Genomic DNA, 12,444 nt, shown 5'->3' on the forward strand with positions numbered 1-12,444 from the left:
AAAATTAAAACATCGACTTAATCAATGCTTAGAAGATATGAAGCAAAACTTGTCCGCGGGTCAGCAACCGGGATTAACAACGAGCGATCACAATAGCCACGAGGGAGTGTAAACATTAGGATTTCTTGCCAGCATGAAAAAATGGGCAAGCTGTTGCCCTTGATCATAAATATCTAAAAATAATACAATAAATTTCTTCATGCTGGCAAGAAAAATCGTTCTTTGTTTAGAAGATTTTAGAAGATTATACATACGTAATTTAACTACTCCGCGATGTGTAAGAAAAACCAACATTAAAAATGCTCGAACATTAATAATACAAATCTTATGATAATTCAAGTTCACTTTCTTCATAGAATGTTTCCTTATATTACGATATTTTTTACAGAATTTAAAAGTCTGCGTTGTATTAAAGAAGATTGTCCTTTAGCTTGCGACACAGAAATAAAATTACAACATATAATATGCATTATAACATCATGATCTGTCGGGTAGTTCCGATATTCCGCGTTGATTCATATCAAATATTTTATAATTAACCTGGAGAAAGTCGATGAAAATATTAACGTTATCACGTAGCACGAAGCGTGTTTGCTACTATTATAATATTGGAAATTATTATTATGAACAAAAACATCCTATGAAGCCACATCGTAATATGACATAAGAATGATATAATTTACTTTGAAATTATGGTCTTTACAGAAAGATGCAAATACATCGTCCACATGAAGCTAATGCAGATGAAATGACAAAATTCTAGTGACGGTTATGTTAGGTTTTTGAAATTTAATATATCAGAATATAACAAACAAGTAGAACGATTTGATGTAGGAGAATATTGCCTTATTTTTAATGATTTATATGAATTTTGTCAATTATCAGCTGGATAACTGCTGTTATAAAACTTAACAATCAAGTTTCAGAAATTTGCTTTACATCATGCCAAAAATATGATAAGTCTAGTTTTTATTATGTAAACAACATTAGAAATTGTTCAAATTGTTCATATTGTCAAAATTCTACATATTGATATTGATGATCATCACGGAGATAATGTAGAAGAAATTTTTTATAAAGTGATGACAGTTTCATTCTATAAATATGGTGAATATTTTTCTGGTACTGGCGATCTATGTGATATTTGAAAAGAGAAAATATTATGCAGTCAACGTACCATTATGAAATGGTATGGATTCACTGATAGATTAAATTAACTTTAACAGTGAGGATAATAACAATGGATAGAGAACACTATTTGATTTTGTTTCAAAATTATAGCCAAGATCGAGTATGGAATAAAGTTTAATAATTAATTATTTGTAAAGTGTATGACCTCCCCCTTTGGTTGTCGGCAACATGAGTCTAGACAAGCTTTTCTTATACATACTTAAGAAACCAGTGTAAATATTATCGGATATCAACTAGGAGAATTATTGCCGTATATCTGTTCTATTTATAAGAAATTATAATAATAGTTTTAGGAATGTTATAAATATAATATTTATTTATCTAATTATTACACTTTTTTTCATAATGATAATAAATAAAGGAAATAATGTACAATTTTACATATTTATTAAAATTAGCAATTTAATAAAATCAGGTTGGTTTACTATTGTGTTTAATCATATGATATAATTGTCTGTATATATTGTGTTAAGGATACGTAACACTTATGATATTGATGTGCCCCTTACTTAGCATAGCAAATCGGGAATTTGACCACTTGGAAACTCCAAACAAGGCGCCATAAATTTGGGTCAATCTATGCGACTAAGTCCTCCGCATCATGGAGATCACCATGTCATAATAAGTGCGTACTCGAAGGATTGCAACGAGATAATTTTTTAGAGACGATCATTCTCAGAAATACTGCCCCACTCTCATGAGTGGCGATGGAAAAATTTGGAAATCTTTCCCCCTACTTCCTAATTGATCTTAGCACATTTCCCGCTCTCTTCTGGAAAGGGTAATTCAATTTAAAGGCAATTCAAGCCTCGATAAAAGAGAGTATTAGTCAATCACACAGAACTCAGTATAACAGTTACACATTATAATTATTCGAGTTTAATTATTCAGTTCAATCGTTCAAGTCAGATCACTTAGCCGTTGTTCAACATTCCTGACTCAAGCGAGAATTGCATAGGAGCTCAAAATACAATAAATTCAAATCCATCATTTAGTTTCTTTTTTGTTCCCATAAGAGTGGATGATCCCTTGCGCCCCAAAGTACATACGTAAAAGTGCATGTCGATATTAGTCGTGATTAACCTTAACATCCCTTTTTATAGTTATAGCATGCATAACTAAATATTTCAGAATTTAATGCACTTATCCTGTTAGTAAAAGGAGATAAGATCTATATCCTAAGTTGATCTCTTTATAGGTTTTATATTCCAAGTACGTTTGTTTTGAGCATTATTCCGTCACCGAGATGCTACTAATGGCTAGAAAATACTCCGAAAATACCATAATAGTTTTCTGACACCATATAATTGCTTTCGTATGGTATCGTCATTTTATCCAAAGTCAATCATAAAGCCATATTTCTAGGCCGTCCTTGCAATCTTTATCGTATGATGGCTTTAGAGCAGTACTTTCGTACTATTCAAGGTGTCTTATGCCACAATTGTAATCTTTACTATCGTTTGAACGCTTCGGCGTAATACCCTCGTACTACCTAATGTCAACCATAAAGTCCTAAAGACCTCTACCGTCGCATGATCTTGAAGTACCTTCGCACTATCCAAAGTCAGTTTTAAGTCCCTATGTCCTATGTCCCCATTACGACTTTTGCCGTTGTATGCCTGCCTAATATCTCCGACCTAGTGATTCGAACATTAATACTCACCTTGAATCAAGATCCAAAATTTAATTCTGTCCACAGCTACAACTGTCTGTAATCGTATAAATCCTTCTCGTAAATCTTCCACTTCATAGCGATCGTTTAGCAAGACAGTCCGTGTACTAGACGGCTCTTTATATTTTGAAAGTAGTTTCTTATTTCTATGCTTTGCAGGCTCACTTCCTGTATTAATTAATATCTCAGCTTTATGACCGTCCACCCATATTTTCTGTCTCTGTCCATACATATTTTACGAAACAGTCGACATGTAATAACTTCGTTTATCTTTTTTTGTGTGAGCATCTTTTTAGTCTGACTTCAAGAGTTGCAATATGCCTATTATACTCGCAGTCGTTTACAATCTTTTACAAAATGTCCTATGTTCTTGCAGTTATAACAGACAGTATAATAAGTGTCACTATCCTTTTTCGGCACCTCTCCGGAATATCATATACGTGCATAGCACGTTCGCCTCCGTGTGTTTAGCAAATCTTAAAATTCATGCGATATTTTAATCGCCTATTTCCCCAATTACCATATCTATAAGATATTTGTCAGGTACGACGAGGTCCAATTTCCTTAATGTGTTTAATTTATGAAATAATCCCCTAGCGACTAGCCTCATAAAGTCTCCTCCTTAAAAAGTCTACAGAATGGAATGGATTTAAGGAATTGAAGAGCTAGAGAGTTAGAGAGACGTTTGATATCTGTCCATGTGACCGACTCGTAATTAATCTGACAATGATCCTGTCGTCCCAATTATATTGCTTAGCGACTTGATCCACATGAGCTGTCCATTGGTCCACCACCAAATCATCCTTAGATGAATCGAAAATAGGGATCATTTGTTTGTCTCCTGTTCGAACGTAAGGTGGAACGTATACAAGTGGTTGCGACTATCTACCCAGACAGTCGACCAGTAATTCCAGCCGATCTAAACGTTTCTCGTCGTACCTTTCTTAATCTATCGTCCGATCTTGAACTAGATCTCGATCGGTGCTTCTTCTTCCTTTTCTCATTGCCGGATGAATGATGTGAACGATGTCGTCCCATCACTGTGAATCACTAACATTGATATCTTTTTTTACTACGTCACTATCACTTAATATAAATTACTCCATTTAGGCCACGCGAGTTTTATCCCACTTCTAATATGCAAAACATATACTTATATATTTTTACAATTTATATTTCATACAATTACATAATCCAGTATTTATACAAAAACGCTGCAGTTCGTCTGACTCGTTCGATAGCTCGTATCAAATCCAGTTGATCTCGTCAGTACTTCCGAGTGTCATTTACAGTCTATAGGTAGCATTCTTATTCCTTCTAGGGATCTCACAGGTCTTAGAAAGTCGGAGAATCCTCTGGACTTGTTTTATGATCGACTTTCAACGTGAAATTTTATTATACCATTGACTTTCTTTATACATATCACTTATTGAGTAATTGATCGTGTCTTGAACGTCTCTATTTAAAAAAAGCATTAAATACTGACAATAAAATCAACTTTTATCCAAACTAAAATATATTAACATTTAACATTTTAAAACATATTTACGGACAGGGAATAATTCCAGTACACTCTGCTTTGCACGTCCAGCGATAAAGATTTGAAAATAATGAATTTTTTTATAATGAAAAAATCAAGATTTCATTTTGTCCGTAATTTGTATCTGAATATATAATATTCATAAATAAATATTTAAGAAAATTTGTTAACATTCACTTGGAAAAACTTATCAAAAATATATTATTGAAACAAAAGATTTTTTTGCAAAACGGTATACACTATTAAATTCGTCAATAAAAAAACAAAAAAAATAATTTCATTAATTTACATAAAAACAGTATCTTCAGTAATTTCCGAGATATTTAATAAAATATATTTCGTATCCCCAACTTTGAAGGCAGTTTTCACCTCTTCAATATCGCCCATTGCCGATGAAAAAGAATACGGGTCAAATATTTATTTAAAAACTATGTTCATGCCAAATTTCATCAAAATCGGCGATTGCGGATTTGGTAGTTTCCTTTGTTAATTAACTGTTGCCCAACTATAGAGAATCTGATAGGATTATTCACCATATTTGTACAGAGATAATATGATTAATGGTTCTTTATTGAGCCTCAGTGTGGATGGGTGACATAATGGTTAATAAGCACAGTCGCACAAATCTTTGCGAAGATTGCAGAGGAGTATGGCCATTAGGATTGTCCGGAAACACTGTAACATTTTCTACGAGGAAGTAATGACTTTGATCGATTTAGATTGGATATTCTAGTTCATGTTGCAGACGATACTTTTTCAATGGAAATCTTCAATGCCTGAAGAAATGAAACACCAATAGGTCGCAAAGACGAAATGGTACTACTCCCAGCTAATTGGAAATGGTAATTGAGAGAACCATAGGCGCGGTTTTATCCATTGTATTGAATCTAGTCAATTAGACTAGCATTGCTTTCTTTTAAAAAGAGTGACCTCTTTTCGTCTCTACACAGTACATAGCGCGGAACAACGAGCCAGAATTCAACAGCTGACTTGTTTCCGCACAAAAGTGTTGACCGATCACATTTTTAATACCTTTAATAAAGTTGTCTTAAATGAAAACTTTCATATAGAAATCCAGAACCAGTATCAAAAATATCGAAAGATACAATGCCAAACTCCATCCAAATATATTTCGAAAGTCGAAAAGGTCAGGCATAAATTTCCACCACCTGGTGCAACTTGCCCCATTCTACAACCACATTTACTTCCGTTTGAAATGGCGTGTAGGTATAGTTCTCCTCATGCTGTTACTACTAACAGTTTGTAGAGTTTCATGGTCGTCGCATCTTTTGTAATATATATACAGAGTGTCAGTTTGCCAGTGTCAGAGTGCCAGTTTTTTCAGCAAAACATTATCTGCATATTCTACACAAGTAAAAATAAAAAAATGTTATATGATATTGGCTTTTAAATGCTTTGTTAAAAAGTTATAATAAAAATACGAAATGATAACGGACTGTTTTCTTGATCCATACCGCATTGTCGGCTTATACTATAACTCCATTTCAAAATATCGTCCATTGTTATGAATGTAGGATTGACATCTACAGAAAATTGATTCTATTGCATTATTAATGTCTTCTTCGCTTTGCTTAATTGCAGCAAATTATATGCAACATATTAATTTGTGTTTGATAAACTATCTCTTTCACAATTCCCCACAAGTCCAATGGCGTGATATCTAGTGATCTTTACGGCCAGGGAATTGGTCCTTCTCGACCTATCCATTGTGGGTAATGATCATTTAACCATTGTCTTACTGGTCTTGCATAATGTACTGGACAACCGTTTAATTGGATCCATAAATTTTGACGAAATAATAATCTCCTACCAATTCTGGCTCAAGTTCATTTTGAAGGTTCTAGGTTTGTAGCTTCAAACGCCCAAACGACCCAACGACTAAATCAACGGCCTCAGCAAGTGAAAATTCGAATTTATAGAAACATACCAAATAGATGGCAATGTGATCGTATGCTATGTCGACGAAACACCAGTCCGTTATCATTTCGTATTTTTATTATAACTTTTTAACAAAGCATTTAAAAGCCAATGTTCATATAACATTTTTTTCTTATTTTTACTTGTAGAATATGCTGGTAAAGTTTTTCGGGAAAAAACTGGGACACCCTGTATGTTAAGTTTATTAATGTATCTGCAATATCACTTCTATACGGGGTTCTTCTATACTCGATATTTTTAATAGAAAAAATATTATGAATAAAATTTAATCAATTTAAATGAAATGTTATAAATTCAAATATATAAAAAAAAGAAATTCCAACATTTCTCAAAATAACTTTTTTTAATGGATGAAGTGAATAAAAGAATTTAACATCTAAAAAAACTTATTCCATATAGGAATTTTAGAAAAATTTACATATAGATTTCAAACCACATCTTGAAGATTTCTATAAATTTGACGTAGTGACGCAGAGAAGAAAATATTTATTCTAGATAAATATAAACCTTGAATGATACTTGATATATTCATGCATCATATACTTCAATTTAGTAGATTAACATTTAGAGAAACATTCTTCCACTGTAAAAATCAGAAAAATAATAAAAACAACAAAAGCCGGACGAGCCTCCAATTTTGTGAGAATCTCAGCTGAATTCCAATGTAATAGGAATGAAATAAAGAATATTTTGATATTATGATACAATATAGTAGGAATAAAATAAAGAACATTTATTCTACGTTGTTAAATAAAGTTGAAAAGTTTATTAAAATAGGGATTTGGTAGAAAAAGTACTAATGTGGCGGCAACAAAAAGATTAAAATTAAAATTCGTTCTCACTCGCTATACTCTATATTCTCTCGCAACTCGATACTCTCTATGATCTTTACTCTCTCGCGACTCACTACTCCCTATGATCTTTACCCTCTCGCGACTCGCTACTCTCTGTGATCTTTACTCTCTATAATGACTCGCTATTCTCTGCGAATTCCTTTTTGATGTATCTCCTTGAAGCTCTCATCACTCTCACACTCATGTACATAACATTCGTACCCTCAATATTTATAAGACCTAGGTTCATAAGACTTAAGCCTGGACGACTCAAATATTCCTAGACCTAACTTTCGCTCTAAACATCCCAAGTCGCATTCCACAGGCGACAATTGTCTCGTTCTTGGGCAATGGAGAAAGTTCTGGGCCTTATCTCAGAATTCGCCATTCCACAAATATACAGTAACTCACGAAAGTATTAGAACGTGTACAAGTGAAAACTAAAATAAGAGAAATATATATGTTAGACTTAAGTTTTGGAGCTAATACTATAAATACTATCAGATGCAAGTATCAGGATAGTACATGTAAAATTTTGAATGAATCGAATTATATATGTAGAAGTTATGAAGTATTTGCTGTACAGATGTACTAATGAGGTCACAAAAGTGTTTGAACGCGTAGAGGTCAATGGAAAAAACAATATTTTCATTTAGAAGATGTAAACATTGGTCAGTCTGTCTTTAGACATCGTGTAGTACATTCTATATCGTCAACTAAACATCGCCGTATTTGTAGTAAAAATGCAAAAAGAACAGAAATGAAAATGTGCGAGATAGATTGTGTTAAAAATGCACAAAGACGAAAATCTTATAGGCAAATTGCTGAATGTGTGAGCAGAAGTGTGTTAACAGTGCACTATATTATAAAAAAAATTTAAAACTGAAGGTACAGTAGCGAACAAACAACGTACAGATCGACCGAACAAATTAAGTGCAAGAGAACAAAAAATTATTCTTCGTGAAATAAAAAAGGATCCGGTAATCCGTGAAATAAAAAAGGATCCAAGGCACCAAAGCTTGCTCTAATGATTAATAATTACTTTGGAAAAAATGTACATCCCGAATTATGTCACAGAATACTCCGAAAAAATAACTTTCATAGTAGAGTAGCAAGGAAAAAGCCATTCATTAGGAAGACCAATAGAGCTAACAATTAAAATTTGCACAAGAATATGAAAGTAAAGATAATGATTTTTAGAACACAGTCATTTTCTCTGATGAAAGCAAATTTAATGTATTTGGGTCCGATGATCAACGTTATGTGTGGAAGAAACTGAATAAGGAAATGGATATTCATAATTTACAACCAACAGTAAAACATGGTGGTGGTTCGGTGATGGTTTGGGGGTTCATGGCAGCAAATAGTGCCAGAAATCTTATTTTTATAGATGGTACTTTAGACAAACATATGTATTTACACATTTTAAAAAAGAAAGTGCTTCCAAATTGGGTCTACTAGAAAATTTTAACTTCCAACAAGATAACAATCCCAAGCACAAGGCTAGGATTGTACGAGTGTATAGCTGCCTATAGTCCCTCGAGTACAAGTTTCGAACACCGACTTGTATAAGCCGCAAATGGCTGTGCGCCTAGCGTCGAAGTCTAGCGATCTTCGATGTTAAGCAAAAACAGAGTGTGCAACACCGCTCTAGGATGGATGACCGTCGCCTAGACTAGCGAGTAGTTATAACAACAAGCGTCTGGGGTAAGGAGTCGCTGGCTATTGAGTTGATTCATATATTGGACATTATATGAGACAGTCATCAGATCATTGAAAGGATAGAGCATTGGTGAGTTCAGTGAGTTCAGTGATAGTAAATCAGTGAAACAAAATTGAGTGATCAGCCCCATAAATCACTAAACATTATTTTATGGAATGCTACCAGCGTTAGAAATAAAACCGCTGACAAAACTTTCTAGACGTACAAAACACAGATATAGCAATAATAACTGAAACGTGGCTTACACCTTCGGATAAAATCAGACTCAGAAATTACAACATTTACAGAAAGGACGGAATTCCTACAAACCAAAACAAACCAAGAGAAGGCGTATTAATAGCAACCCAAAAAAACATCCCTGTTGAAGATACTCCTCAACAAACTACATCGAGCATAGATACCATCCAATTAAAACTGAAAATCACACCCCCACTAACGATAGGAACCGCATACGCCCCTCCTAAAACCAGAATAACCACAACAGATCTAGACCACATCATCCCACCGCATCAAGCAGGCCATTTCATCATTGGTGGTGATTTCAACGCCAAACACCCCCTATGGAACAATATAACCAAACACAAACAGATCCAAAATCAGAAAACACGCTGACACAAGGAACTATCAAATCATACATAGTCCAACTTATACACACAAGAAGCCAAATTGTACTCCATCAAACATAGACATCTTCCTCGCTGATATACCATATTCCTACAATTGCCAAACCATTGATGATTTCCCTTCCAACCATCTACCGGTAAAATTAACAATAAAGCCGCACAAGGAAACTACAAAATCCTCTTCGGCAAATAATACAGACTGGAAGTTGATCAGCAAACTTTGCAGCAACACTGTCATAAATCCGCACCTAAGCAACCAAATACAGATAGACACAAAAATCAAAGCTCTGACACGACACATACAAAAGGCATACAAAAACACAACACAAATAATTCCAAATAAGTAACAAACAGAATCCCGATCGATCCACTCTTCTTAAAAACAATTAAAGATAGGAATAAAATGAGAAGGAGTACCAAAGAACATCCCACTTACAAATTTTTCAGACACTAAAATTCATAAAATAATAACTAACGCTAAAAACAAAGCATGGCAGGATAAATTGGCCAATATCAAATGTACCGACAACACGCTATGGACCACCTACACTGGTGGCTCCAAAGCTAAAATATCTGTTCTCCAAGACACCGCTCTCAACCAGCAGCTATATACAGACGAAGAGAAAGTAGAAGGTTTAGCCCAAAATTTCCATGACATACACATGGCTGCCTACACTCAATACTCTCCACTAGAAAAACTCGTCAACCGTAAAGCAACACTCACAAGAAATCCCACCTCAAAAAATCCCTACCACAAGAAATCCCACCTACTCGTGTCCACTGCACACCTAATACAATCCGCAATATAATCAAACACCTTCCCAATAACAAAGCGCCGAGACCTGACAGTATTACAGCCGAAAAACTCAAAAACCTCCCAAAAAAACCGATAGTCCAGCTATACTACATTTACAAAGTTTGTCTGCAAATAGCTTACTTTCCCTCTTCCTGGAAAGTCGCGAAGATCATACCCGTACCTAAACCCGGCAAACCTGGATCTGATATATCTAGTTATAGGCCCATCAGCCTACTAGATATTTTTGGAAAAATTTTAGAAAAAATTATACAGCACCAAATACAAAAACATATTCAGAAGTTAAGCATAATCATCCCACAGCAATTCGATTTCCGATCAGAACACTCTGCCATACATCAGCTACAGCGAGTCACAGAACATATTATCATGGAAAAGAACAAAAACCACACCACACAACTAATACTCTTAGACCTAAACAAAGCCTTCGATTCTGTCTGGCACAAAGCCTTATTGTCAAAATTACAGGATATTAAACTTCCCCCAAATTTGATAAACATGATCCGAAGCTGCTTAAGAAATCGTAAATTCTATGTTACAATAAACGGAAACAAATCCACCCACAAACAAATAGCTGCAGGTGTGCCACAAAGATCAATCCTAGGACCGCTACTCACAATATACATAAACGATATCCCACACACAGACAAAACCCACTTAGCCATCTTTGCAGACGATATTGCAATATATGCATCATCCTGGAGCTCTACACAAGCCACTAAATACATACAGAACCACATAGACAAACTCCAGGAATACTTCACGAATTGGAAACTGAAAATAAACTCCATCAAAACACAAGCGATCGCCTTTTCAAACAAAAGAAACAAAACACTTGATACCATCAAAATCACTGGCCATAACATCTCATGGACACACGCCGCCAAGTACCTCGGAATCATCCTCGATCAGAATCATGTGGGCACTTTCTCTAGCAAAAAGAGCTAACTTAGCTTACCCTGCACTCCAAATACCCCTGATATCTACAAATAGCAGACTAAAAACCAAAATTAAACCTGTGTCAGACCAATCATAACATATGGTCATCAAATATGGGCAGCAGCAGCCAACACATATCAACAAAGTGCAAATAATGCAAAATAAATTTTTGCGTATCATATTGGATAAACCTTATGGCACCCTCATTAAAACATTGCACTCAATAGCAAACATTCCTACAATCAAAGAATACGTTAAAAAATCTCTCACCAAGTCATATAACGAAAATCACACGAACCCGCTTATTAGAAACATTGGAAACTATGAGACGGCTAACACACCTCTAAAAATTAAAGCAAGACTACCAAAACATGCACTAGTTTAATAAGACACACAATAACTCTCCACATCATTTTCGTCTCTCACGAAACGCAGGTTTTTTGAAAATTTTCTCCTGAAACCCTAAACACACAGCAAAACAAATTAAATCAAACCAGACAAAGGAAAAAACTAACAGCTAACTAATCATAACAAATGCAGGTTACAGGGCTTCAAGGAAAGCCCAGGGACTGCACGTGTAACAACTAGCAAATAAACAAAAAAAAAAAAAAGGAGTGGCTGCTCTCAGAGCCCCACTGAGATGAGTCTAGGCAGCGACTGTGAGACGAAACGCACAACCTTTCCTCACCTTACCCAAATCCTACATCCTTATCCCATTACCTTCCACTTCCTGCATTCGTTCCTACATTCTCACATACATCCTTAAATTTCCTTAACTATCATCAACACTTCATACCCTTAAGTGGTTACTTGACAATATACCCCATACGCTGCGTATACCAGCACAAAGTGCGGATATTAAAATCCGATTCGAACATTTGTGAGAGGAAATTGGCAGAAGATTAAAAAATATTTAGAAATATGGAACTTCATTAAGCCCAGTGACTGAAAAACTTGGTGCACAACATGGGGCGACGTCTGGTTGAAGTAATCAAGGCGAAAGAAAGCCCGATTAAATATTAATATAGAGCAAGGTATAAATTATTTTTATTGTTCACTTTCGTGAGCCCCTTACAATACATCTGTATAGCAAATACTTCATAACTTCTACATATATAATTCGATTGATTTAAAATTTTACATGTACTAC

General features: G+C 34.7%; 1 protein-coding gene and 1 pseudogene across 1 annotated transcript; both read left to right on the forward strand.

The window, feature by feature from the left end:
- The first annotated feature begins 640 nt into the window (after positions 1-640).
- LOC122526808 lies at positions 641-1,212 on the forward strand (annotated as a pseudogene).
- Positions 1,213-5,002: 3,790 nt separating this feature from the next.
- On the forward strand, positions 5,003-11,303 carry LOC122526809. The gene is made up of 6 exons (XM_043650360.1): positions 5,003-5,100; positions 7,820-8,027; positions 8,396-8,588; positions 9,133-9,453; positions 9,989-10,249; positions 10,474-11,303. The coding sequence occupies exons 1-6, from the start codon at positions 5,003-5,005 to the stop codon at positions 11,301-11,303; spliced, it is 1,911 nt and encodes a 636-aa protein (XP_043506295.1).
- Positions 11,304-12,444: the final 1,141 nt, after the last annotated feature.

This window comes from Frieseomelitta varia, unplaced genomic scaffold (genome assembly GCF_011392965.1).
Source record: "Frieseomelitta varia isolate USP_RPSP 00005682 unplaced genomic scaffold, Fvar_1.2 scaffold_194, whole genome shotgun sequence".
Lineage (NCBI taxonomy): Eukaryota > Metazoa > Arthropoda > Insecta > Hymenoptera > Apidae > Frieseomelitta > Frieseomelitta varia.